This window comes from Urocampus carinirostris, chromosome 11 (assembly GCF_059441175.1).
Source record: "Urocampus carinirostris isolate Australia breed hairy pipefish chromosome 11, RoL_Ucar_1.0, whole genome shotgun sequence".
NCBI classification, from domain to species: Eukaryota; Metazoa; Chordata; class Actinopteri; order Syngnathiformes; family Syngnathidae; genus Urocampus; species Urocampus carinirostris.
The window spans coordinates 13,623,441-13,635,726 of NC_142359.1; the positions used below are offsets into that span (position 1 = coordinate 13,623,441).

Consider the following 12,286-nt stretch of genomic DNA (forward strand, 5'->3'; position numbering starts at 1 on the left):
GCATACTTGATGTTGATGCCGCCATTTCTGTGTTACCGCTCGAGACAGAGATGCTATTAAGCATAAGTGACTATCAGCAGAGACTATTCATCTAGAGATGCCTCACTCTTTTTGAAAATCCTGCCTGGTGACAGTCGTCGACAATGCAATTCATTGGTGACTATTTCTAAAATCGATTTTTGTCAATGTCGACTAATCTTTGCAGTTGTATCCATGTGTTGAGTGATGGATACGGACTTATAGTAAAGTAACAACAACAACAATATTAAAAAATAAAGAAACAAACCAGCTCCGGACCTTGCAGAAAAAGCTAAAGATGGCCGACATAAGTGCCCGGGCGCGGCCATTAAATCTGTCTGACTCGGCGCTCACGGAAGCAGAAAAAAAAGAAAGAATAGTGCCTTTCTAAATTCAGAACACAAAGAGCAATTTCTCCCTTTTGCTGTTTGTTTTATTCAAAGTGTCACTCCGTCTCTCAGAGTGCGTTTGCCTGCTTGCTTAGCATCAAATATTGAGCAGCCAAATGGGGAACGTATTTCGCGCGAGTGGGGTTTTGTGTGGGGGCCGCGAGACGTTCCGCCATGTCGTGATGACCATCAACCCCTTACTCCACCGTTTTCGATGAATCCGATTCAAGTTTGCTCTGACCGTAGGAAAGCGAAGATTAAGCTAACTTTTTTCCGTTCTCATCTTTGAGGAGACAAATTTGGTAAACTTTGAGAAAAATTGCGAAGATTGCCACTTTTCCGAATTTTTATTTTCAACAAATGCAGCACCTCTCGGATCTCCTTTATAGACGCCAGCTTCTCTGCTTCAACAGGACTTTAACCCTCAGCGAAGCACTGTCTAAATTCTTCCGCGGCTTTGTGATCTGCACTCGCTGCTTCCCAATAATACTATTGGCTTGGTCACTCACACGAACACCGCGCTGGTGTTTTTCTAACAATTATTGCCTAATTTCATTTGTCACCATTCTCCTTTTTTTCTTAGACACCTTACCATTTCCCTTTCCAGAACTTATGGCTAAGTTTACTAAAACTCACAGAATGGAGATGCTATAAAACGCGATCAAAGAGAGGTGATAAATAAAGGTATAATACAGGTATTACCAAGGGCAAGGAATCAGGTGCCTGATGGTGGGAGTGCAAATTGGACCGATCTAATGCAGATTGTGAGCAGTAATGAACAGTGAGTGGTCTAAAGTGGTAACCTCTGGGACTGCTCGGCAACTGGAATTTTCTTGGCATAGCGAGCAAGGTCATTATTCCCCAAAAAACTCATATATCAAAATTCTCCTGTGAACAGATGCTCGTATTAAGAAGTGCCACTGTAAAAAAAAATTCCCCTATAAGGATTACTGATCCAACTACTTACGTCATACACTCTATTAATACGTTTCAAAAAGGCTGACGATGCCAATTATTACTCCAAAAATCTTATCGTTTTGGGTCAAGATCAATCTGGATTCCGTAAATAGAACGTAAATAGCCTCTGTCTGAAGATTGCAAGAGTGCATTGTGAGCACAGACACGCACGCGAGATTCGCGATGATGCAAGTGTCTTTGAGGCTGTCCGTCAATCAATCACGCGCTAATTCCCAAGGTTCCTCGGTCGCCATTAGCGACGGGGGTCGATGCTCGGTAACCGTGGACACAGCGGAAAGCCATCGATCTGGCTGGCATGATAGTCGTGATGGAAAACGCTAGCGATGCGCTCCCTTTCCATCGATTGTCCTATGCTCGCGAGTGAGTCGAGCAGCTAACTGTCAGCAGCAAGACGGGATGTCGGTCGGGGACCGTCAAGTCGGACCGCCAGCGTCGCGCCTGATTCCTTCCCTCCATTTTGGACCAGGAGGCCGTCGCTCCGACCCTCCCGTCTGTTCTTTATAGCCTGCGGAAAACTGACACTACATTACACTGTACCCTACTGTGCCGGGTTCTGTGTGTGAGGATTCCCTCGAGGCCTTCAAGCGTGGCTGGGGTAAAATCAACACACACTCGTGCACATGCACGAACACAGATTTGTGTGTGCAATCCTTCAGACACACAGGGTCATCTCTCTCACTCTGCTGGTTGTTGTGTATAGAAGTCAGTTCCAGGTCAGCGGACTGAGCCGGAGATCTTAGTCCGTACAAAAGAGTGTGTTCGTGCACGCAAGCGTGTGCGCTTTGTCTTGCTGCCGACCAGCCAATATGCCCTGGGGCCGTCTGGAAAACTCCAACTAAACCACTTTGAGGCGACCTGTCCCACAATTGCAGTCGACACGCAAGTGTGGTGACGCCACCTGCTGGTGACGGGATTACGTGGATTTTACAATTACACTTAATACGCGAAAGGAAATATTTGTTGGCTTGGAGAGGGAATAGCGCCACCTGGGTGTACTTGCCTAATACATCACAGAAAATGGTGCGCCTACAACCTTAGTGGTTAAGGGATCCAACCAACCAACCAACCAATCAACCTTTAGCTCCATACTAAATTAGTGATGTGCTGTCCGCGAACAAACTCTATGAGCTGGCTCTTAGAAGTGAAATTTATCTGACATGATTTTGTCTGCTGGCCCCTGCTGCACGCCCGGTTCTCTGGGTCCAAAGGCGGCAACATGCTGGTACATGTGGTCCACTCCGGGAGCTCGGACTGAGCAAGAAGGGGAGAGGATGGGATGTGGGAAGGTGTCGGGCGGGCAGTTTACAACTAAGGGCCCCCTGCGCCTGTCATGTAACGAAATATAAGTTCAAAAAGACTGAATAAACACAAGGGCAATGACGGGTGCAAAAATCCAAAAAGTCAGTGTGACAGAAGCTCGGTCGGACCTGAACATAATGATTTACATATTAGGCCCGGCCGGCTGAAATCCGGATCGGGTCCGGCATGGGTTTTGGCTGAAAGTGGCGAACAAAACCTTTTTCTCGCTTGCAAAAGGCTTTCTCGCTTCAGAGTTTTCTTTCACTTTTATATCAACACAACAGTATTTTTTTCTTGTTTAACGGCTGTTGATGCGATTACTTTGGTGGATTATTGCCTCCTAGCCATTCCTGCCGGTCCTGTGATGTTCCTTAAGGCCCTTTAGATCAGTGTTTTTCAACCTTTTTTGAGCCATGGCATGTTTTTTACATTGGAAAAATTTCCGGCACACAGCTAACCAAAAATGTTATAAAATGACATTGAACAGTATGTTTAATTACAATATAATTCATAATACCCCCAGTTTTTACAGCATAAACACTTGACAATGACATCATATTTGCAGAAAATGATTCATAAATGTTTTATAAAACATCTTATTATAAAAAGTGACATTGGATAATTTCTCACGCCACACCTGACCATCTCTCACGGCACACTAGTGTGTCGCGGCACAGTGGTTGAAAATCACTGCTCTAGATAGCCTTTAGACGCCAACTCAAAATCTGTTTGGCTAAACAAACCCTTATCTCCAAGACTGATTTACGAGCCAGGGCCTGCAAATCTTATCCAGAAGGCTGAAGATTTCTGAGCATAGCAACAACTAATGGCTGAGATGTGATTAGTTAAATGCTTGAATATAAAAGCACACATCTGGAAGCAGTGCAATTAGGGGTGAAGCAATGAAAGGATTTATGTATTCAAGTATTCATGCACAGAATATAATTAGCATCACATGATGCCGATATTTCTCAGGCCAGCAGAGAAGGCCTTGCAGAACCTCACGGCCCACTACTCGTGTATTGACTGTGTGTTTGTGTGTTTGTGCACGTCAGGCCTGACAGCGGCCGCCATGGCTGAGCTCCAAAAGCTCCACAAGATGAAGATGATGATGAGTCTGCAGAACGGAAACGAGTCGGACAACGATGACATGCACTCCAATGCTGGTAAAATTGCACACGCATATTTCAACACACTAACAAGTACCAGGGTTGGGTAGGGTTACTTTAACTGGACTACTTTCAATTACTTTTGGATTACTCCAATACCAAATATGCTAATAAAAGACAAAAGAAACTAAATATGAATAAAATGACTAAATTTTGTGCAGGCTTGGGGAGTAACGGAATACATGGAACGGCAAAAATGATGTTGGCAAGCTGTTTGGATTTATTTTCATTTTGTTTCTGTCGCTTTTTATGTTAGTTTTGCCGGCGATCAAAGAGATCAAAGCCAGGAGAGAAAGCTTACCACGTGTTGCGAGTTATCATTTTATTCATATTTAGTTTTTGTCTTTTATTAGCATATTTGGTATTGGAGTAATCCAAAAGTAATTGAAAGTAATCCAGTTAAAGTAACCTTACCCAACCCTGCAAGTAACACAAAAAGTGTTGGAATTCCAGGCATGTGTTTTGTATTCTCTACAATAAGGCGGCGACAGTTTTGTGGGATTTAAAAGGACACAGTATACTATGTAAATTGTCTGCATTTATATAGCGCTATTCAAGTCACGCAAGACCTCGCAAAGCGCTTTACAATGTGCTTCACACTTACCCATTCACACACTCACACACCGATAGCAGCCTGCCCAAGGACACTTCGACATATCACACGGAGGAGCCGGGAATTGAACCTGTGACCTCTTGATCCCAAGACAAGCGTTTTACCTTCTGAGCTACTGCCGCCCTGTGTCCACTAGATGTCGCTGTATTGTGTAGTGCAACACAAGCACGACAAAGCACAAGGAAGATTACAAACAACGGGGACTACAGAGTCCCTCAAATCAAATGAGCACTGCACTTTGGCGCAGAAGTGCGCTTTTCAGTGCTGTGCACCCAACATGAAAATGAAACGGAACGAAATGTCAAGGAAATAATATCCTGCAGATTACAAGATACAAATAGTAAAAGATTTCGCATAAAAGCAGTAATAAAGTTTGTAAAGCTTGTAAGCAATTGGCGAGAAACAGAAATGAGGTCTGATGTGAGGGAGGCGGCAGTAGGAAGCCGCGGGTCTTCTACCCCAACAATCAAAAGGAAAATTTCTTTGGATTTAGTGATTTGGAGTTTGGTAAGTATTTTCTTTATCAAAATAATTACTTGAGTAAAAGAAAGTTCATGTTGTGCAGATCTCCCACAAAGGCAAAAAGAAAGAAAATTACTTAATGATTGACATTTTTTGTCCCAACCCGGCTCAAGATCCTACCTCTCGTACTGATGTTATCATTGGGCCGATTTGCCAAGATGTAGCCTAGACCGTGGAACAGAAGAGATTGTCAACCACCGCTAATCCATTAGTATTACTCCTTGTTACTCCATTTTTTCTGAAGGTCCGATATTAGCAAATGCTTTTTGGGGGAGGGGGTGGGGGGTTAATGCGCAACATTGTGTTCAACAAACATGTCAAGCGTGCGTGCATGCGAGCCCTCACGCTTGACGTGCGTTCAACAAAGAGTCCATTATATTGTGGTGTGAATAATTGAAAGAAGGCAAAACAAAAGCAGAAGGGAGAAAGAAAGGCGAGCCATTCCCGGCACTGACCCGCCGCCATACGGCAGGATGGACTGTTGTTGTTTTTCTTTTTACAAAATTCCTTTTACTTGAAAAAAAAACTGCTAGGAGATGCGTTTTTTCGCATCTAAAGACACCAGCTCGTGGCCTCATCCACAAGGTGTAGATATCCGGGGAGAGGAAGAGGGGGAACATCTGCCCATCTGTTTATACTTCTTGTCTTCCTGGTGTAAGCTCAGAGGAGACAAGGCCCAGCTGTCTCACAAAATCGCACACAAACGCCAATGCCGGCATCCGTGCAAGGCGCAGGGAATCCGGCGGGCAATAATGGGGAGAGACGGCTGCTAATTCAAACTAATGGAGGGAGATGAAGATGGATGACGGAAGGAGGGAGAGAGAGAGGCGGTGGCCAAGTGAGGCACCGTCCCACAGAAAGGCAAATACAGTGGTGCCTCTACATACGAGCTTGATTCGTTCCGGGAACCTTGGGGAATTTTCCCCATATGAAATCCTTCAAAACTTTCAATGTCAGACATGTCTCTTAAAGGGATATGCAAGATTGGGCCATTTTGACTCATTTTTGAAGGCCTACAGAAAATGTTGTTCTGTAGCTATAAAGCATAGCACATATCAAAGGAAAGCTTGAACCCTCATCTTTCATTTTCTTTCCCATAGTTTAGTAAACAACTGTTTAACATTGCAAATTTCTTGAAAATACTTGTTTTCAAGAACATTTCTAAAAAAAAAATGCTTTTTTGGGAAAGGATCCATTTGAGCATCAACTTTAACTTTGGTGCATTCTTTGCATTTTTGATACCTTCAATATCTAAATAATGCTTTCCATAAACAACACGAGAGCACTTTGCTTGCAAAATAACATTTTAAAACAAGAACACTGACCTTATGCATGCACTTGTTTCCCGTGACGTGATCACGTGATTTCCGTCACCATGGTGGTCGCGTCCTTGCGGGCGTGCATGAAACGTCATCCCTCCCTGACTCAAATGATGACAAAGGGACTTAGTCCTCTTTTTTAAGGAAGAAAAAAAGTTCTGTTAGAGCGTGAACTGTTTGCTTATCCATATATTCAGCACTCTCAAAATGTTGCTTCACTACGCCTACTCACAATGTGGGGCCGCCTACACACTCAATCACAAAGATCTGAACCAAGGCAATCTTGCCATCTAACAATCATTAGCATACTGAGGCGCTATACTTACCTATGAGCTGCACCAAACCCTTTAAATTAGTTTTTAAAAATAAAACAAAAAAGACGTATTTTTACGTTTTGGCACTCGGAGAAGATGCTTCTGAAAACGTATCCTATTGAATGAGTTAAAACAGGCCAGAGGCCAGTTAAGGGTCGTGATCAAATTTTTACTGGCCCGCGGACTCTGTCAAAGGTTTAATATCATGTGGCCTGCCAGTAATGTTGACCACAGTATAAAATACATTTGTTTTAAAAGAAAACTACAAAAAAATACAATTTCACCAGAAGATGGCAATAGCCCTTTGTCACCTTGCCTTTGGCTTTCTATGAGAGTTGTAGTCTACTTCATTTCCTCTTGGGCTTCTGTAAATAAAACAAAACGAAAGTTAACTCTGAGGGCCCGCCGCTTCCAGGACATGCTTAAATATGAGGTTTTTTTTTTTTTTTACCAAAACCCGAAAGAACAGTGTCTACCTTATTTACCCAGAGATTATGGCTGTTTTTGAAGAATATAATATCAAGAGGTACTGCCAGACGAAACATGTCGATTCAAAAATCTAACTGGAAACGAACGCTGTGAAAAGGTGAAGCAACTGGTAGCTGTTTTAACTGCACAGCTAGGACTGGCGCGAACATGACCTATCCTTTGAATCGCGAATATTTTTTTTTTATTCGTGAACATTTTTCACATTCGCGATTACCGCCTTTTACCTTGTACCAGTCTTTGTTTTCAAAGCTAAAAAACTGGAAGCATAGAAAAGAGACAGTTGTCCGCTACTTTGAATGCGTAGAAATCTTAAAACCTGAAGCGGAACACAGAAAAGTTTATCTGTTTTGCTGCTGTATTTACTTTTAAGTGTTTTTTTGTTGAATTTAGAGTATTTTTACTCTCCTGCCAACCTATTTTTCTTATTTTTTTATTTTTATTTTGCAGTTTTTTAATTATAAGTTTAGTCAAATACCTTACAACCTGTTTAGGTCACCTGTGCATTGTTCCTCAAAAGGTTTTAACCTAAGACTGACATCCTCCATTATTGCTGTAGTTTTATTAAAAGGGACAGAATGTTAGGTTAATTATGATTTCTTGAGTAGTACTCGACTTGATTTCTTGACCATTATATTGCTCTTTTTAAGGTGTAAAGGATATGTAATTTTAAGATCATATTATCATAGCATATCATGCATAGGGGGAAGAAATTGACAATATATTCGTGAATTTTGTTTATTTGTGTGCCGATTAATCCTCTCCAGTTTTTAATTGTGACAGCCTTAGCACAACAACGCTTTTTCACGAGTCCCTGCGATTCAAATGACTATGCTACAAAGGCGAGCTACGAGGTCGCGAGGTTAATCGCTAAGCACTGCTAACGTTTAAGGCAGAATAGTCGGCCATCACACATTTGGCCTGCTTCCTGAAAAATTTGGGTTCAAAGAATGTGATCAGGACGAACTTGCTGCGAAATACAGGTACCGTATTTTCCGCACTATAAGGCGCACCTAAAATCATTTTTTTTAATTTTTTATTTTTTTTTAAAAGCTGACTATGCGCCTTATAATCCGGTGCGCCTTATATATGGATCAATATTGAGCCGCGACAGGTCTCGCAACTTACGGTAAGCAGCCACCGACTTCATTTTTCGCGTAGAAGAAGTGCGCTGTGCATACTGGGAAATATTAAACAACGATTCTCTTTTATTTGTGCGTTTGTATAAAGACCCTGAAATGGCTCCTATTAAGAGACACGCTTACAACGCAGAGTTTAAACTCAAGGCGATCAGTCACGCAGTAGAACACGGAAATAGAGCAGCAGCAAGAGAGTTTAACATTAATGAATCGATGGTGCGGAAGTGGAGGAAGCATGAGGATGAGCTGCGCCAAGTAAAGAAGACTAAACAAAGTTTCCGTGGCAATAAAGTGGATTGGCCACAGTTAGAGGACACACTTGAAGAGTGGGTTGTTGAATTGTCCCCGAACTGCCAGACAACAACAGCGACACTGACTCGATTAATGACGACCTTGGATGGCCCATTCACTGAGATGGTCAATTCGAACACTGCAGAAGAAGAATTCGAGGGATTCGTAGATGAGGAGCTGATAGAGTGAGCTTTATGTTTTTCTTTTGTGTGTTTACGTTTTACATTTTACAGTCATTATGTTATTGCTTTATTGTTATTGTTTTGCACTTGTTATTGGTTTAGCACATTACGAGTGTCACTATATTGCGATTGCACTAACGTTTATTTTACCATAACAGTATCAGACGTTTTTTTGCGTGTTGACTAAATGGAGGAAAAGTAAAATGTTATGCCTTGCTGTTGTTCAAAGATGTTAAAGGTGTGTCACGAAAATGCATTACCCCAGAGAAAATAATAAAATAGCTGTTTATTCATTTTGGGAGTGAATGGAGTTGTGGAAAGCTTGTTTGTTATCTATTAATAAAGTTTGACTGACCTATCTGACTGTTTTGTTGACATTTCCTTTAGCGCGGCACCATCTAATGGTTGCATAACGTAACTACAGCCTCTACTGTAGCGCCTTATGTATGGAAAAAGTTTTAAAATATATCATTCATTGAAGGTGCGCCTTATAACATGGTGCGCCTTATAGTGCGGAAAATACGGTACTCTTAGGGAATAACCAAGGGTTCAGAATTGGGTGCCTAATGGTGGGTGGTGCAAACTGGACAGAGCCCATGGTAGTGAGCTGTCTCTAGTGGCAGCCTCTGGGACTGCTTCTGAACTGGATTTTCCTTTGTACAGCGAGCATAATTTTTAAAAACTGTTGAAAAAAACAAAAGAAGGAAAGTATCGAAATTCTCGTATGTAGAGGCGCTTGTATAGCGATATACCACTGTATTTCAAAAGTCTTGCAACAGTTGCCGCCTATTCTTCACGCCCTGGTCATGTGTGCTTAGGAGGAAGCGAGTGCTCCTGGGACAAGGAGCGACTAAGCAGCCCCCCGGCAGGAGCTCAAAGTGGAGGACCCGGAGGAGGCGGCGGAGGGGGTGGAGCCATCCCGGCGGGAGGAGTAGGAGGGCGGGGCCCGGCATTGGGAGCTGTCAATCAGCAACTTCAGCAACAGCAGCAGCAACTGCTAGCCAACAGTGAGTTATCATTTTAGCTGCGCGGTTTGCTTGTGCGAGGTTGCCGTGGCGACACCTAAGCATTTCTTGTGATGTTTTGCTCTGAATGGGCAATTCATAGACAAAAGCAAATGAGCAGTGAGCGCATGTGTAGTAGTGATGGTGCTTTTTGGAGAACTGTCTCTTTTGGCTTGGCTCACTAAAAGGTCTTTCGGCTGCCAACGGCTCTTTAGAACGTATGACTGGTGGAAAGTAAGGAAATACAACAACTTAAATTCTAATTTATGAATTTTTAAAGCCAATTAGCAAAAGATGTGCAGTTAGCTTTCTTCCTACATTTTTAGCTATTTAGCAAGCTATCTACCTAGCTTTTTACTTTTTTTGTATGCTATCGAGCTAACATTTTATATTTCTTTGCTAGTTATCAAGCTAAATTTTGGCCTCCTTTTTAGCTAGCCATCTAATTTTCAGTCTGGTTATTTGGGTGGCTTTTACTCTTTTAGCTAGCTATCTAGCTCTCTTTTAGTTTTTTTTTACCTTAGTATGAACTTTAGATTACAATATTATTATCATCAATATAATCAGATTTGGTATTTGGATTCTAATTTGTAACTCAGTTTACATAACTTTTTCCGTATTTTGCTTAAAATATTCCTGTTCTCACAAAAATATCTCATATAGCTGATGTGAAATTTTACTAGCCCTTTGAGACTTTTGGTGATAAAGGGCTATACAAATGAATATAACTTGACTTGACTAAAAACCCTCCCCGAAGCCTTTTTTTTTTTTTTACCAAAGCAGATCAGCCCTAAAGGGTGTGGGTATCAAAGAACAGCAACACGATTGGTCTATAGCAGGGGCGTCAAACTCATTTTAACTCGGGGGCCACACGCTAGAGCAAACATTCTGTCGGGGGCCGGACTAGTAGATGAAAGAGAAAGAAAAAGAAAGGTAAAGAAATAAGAGAAAGAGGGAGGGAAAAGGAGAGAGGGCGGGAAAAAGAAAGAAAAAGAGAGAGAGGGTGAGAGCGTGAGAAACAAAAGGTAAAAAGTCCTGAGAGCGGGAAAAGAAAGGGAGAGGAAGAAAGAAATCCAAAGGAATAGAAAGACAGAAGGAGAGAAAAGAGAAAGGAAAGCACGAAGGGTAGGAAGAGAGAAAGAGAAAAGAAAAAAAGGAAGTTAGAGCAAAAGAGGTTAAAAAACACAGAGAGAGAAAGAGACAACGAGCAACAAAGGAAGAGAAAAAGAGTGACACGGAGAGTGAGAGAAACAGAGACAGAATGGGAGAAAAGGGGTGGAAAAGAGAGAGAGAGAGAGAGAGAGAGAGAGAGAGAGAGAGAGAGAGAGAGAGAGAGAGAAATAAACACAAGTACTGTGTCTTTGTGAGAGGGACCTGGCTTTGGCAACATCTAGTTGACTTATATCAACCTACAGCTTGTTTTTCTCTTGCGCTTCTCTGAGTGTTGTCTCGCGGGCCGGATTCAATCCCTTAGCGGGCCTGATTTGGCCCACGGGCCGCCTGTTTGACACCTGTGGTCTATAGTGACATTGGTGTAAACAGTGCATAATAGTCACAACAACGAACAAGAGTGAGGTATTATAGTCAAAATAATGAACTTGCATGCAATCTCCTTTGCATGTGTCCAATATTAAAAGCAAGAAAAAGTTAGCAGAGCTTTGAGTTATGTACAATCAATACAAATTTGTTGGCCAATGAGTATTTTGAAAATGCACATGTGTATGGTAGTTAATATCATTGTGCTTTATGTTCAAATCAATATTGTTTTTATTCTTAATGAATTAAGTTTTTTACCATTTACGGCTCACGGGACATGACTTCCTGTGGTGTGTCTTGGGCAAGTACAACCTGGCGGCACCCATCTCTCTCCAGGCTTTTTTATATTGGGTAGAAGTTTGCTCCTCCACATTAAAATCATAGTATTGGTTTCTGTGGAGACCAGTAACAGGACAAACCTCCTGATCTGACTCAGATACAGCACCTTCATCATCTGGTCACCGTTGTTTTCCGGGGTGAAGCGTTATCACGCTCTTTAGAGATGAGTGTGATGATACTGATACCGGATCTTAAAACAGTGAATTGTTTGGAGATGCTTAATAAACTACAATACCCTTTTGTAAAGTAAAGCATGTATTAGAAGCTGAATGTCATACTAGTCCTACGCTTAATTTTTCCTTTTTTTCCGTACTAGACATTTTCCTGTTCCTTTTTTTTATACATCAGTTTCTTTGTCATTTTTATGCGTATGCAAAGTATTTAGCGCACAAATGTGTGTTAAATGCAGTGGCTTCCATAAGTATCAGCCCCCCAAAACCCTTTTTGATATTATGCTATATTTTGGGCTTCAAGCGTATGGATACAAAAGTCAAAATATTTTCTTTATTCATTCACAGGGTTGGGTAGGGTTACTTTAACTTGATTACTTTCAATTACTTTGGATTATTCCAATACCAAATATGCCAATAAAAGACAAAAGAAACTAAATATGAATAAAATGATGACTCACAACACGTGGTAAGCTTTCTCTCCTGGCTTTGATCTCCGGCAAAACTAACATAAAATG

At 41.7% G+C, this 12,286-nt stretch overlaps 1 protein-coding gene across 2 annotated transcripts in view; it reads left to right on the forward strand.

The window, feature by feature from the left end:
• LOC148356460 (dachshund homolog 2-like) overlaps positions 1–12,286 on the forward strand; it is a 92,151-nt gene that overhangs the window by 55,520 nt on the left and 24,345 nt on the right. Inside the window, exons 3-4 of one of the 2 annotated variants that reach the window (XM_088348432.1) lie at positions 3,740–3,850; positions 9,538–9,726. In XM_088348432.1, coding sequence (XP_088204558.1) covers positions 3,740–3,850; positions 9,538–9,726 — 300 coding nt within the window. The remainder of the gene's footprint in view (positions 1–3,739; positions 3,851–9,537; positions 9,727–12,286) is intronic. The other variant, XM_088348433.1, reaches the window with a different exon arrangement.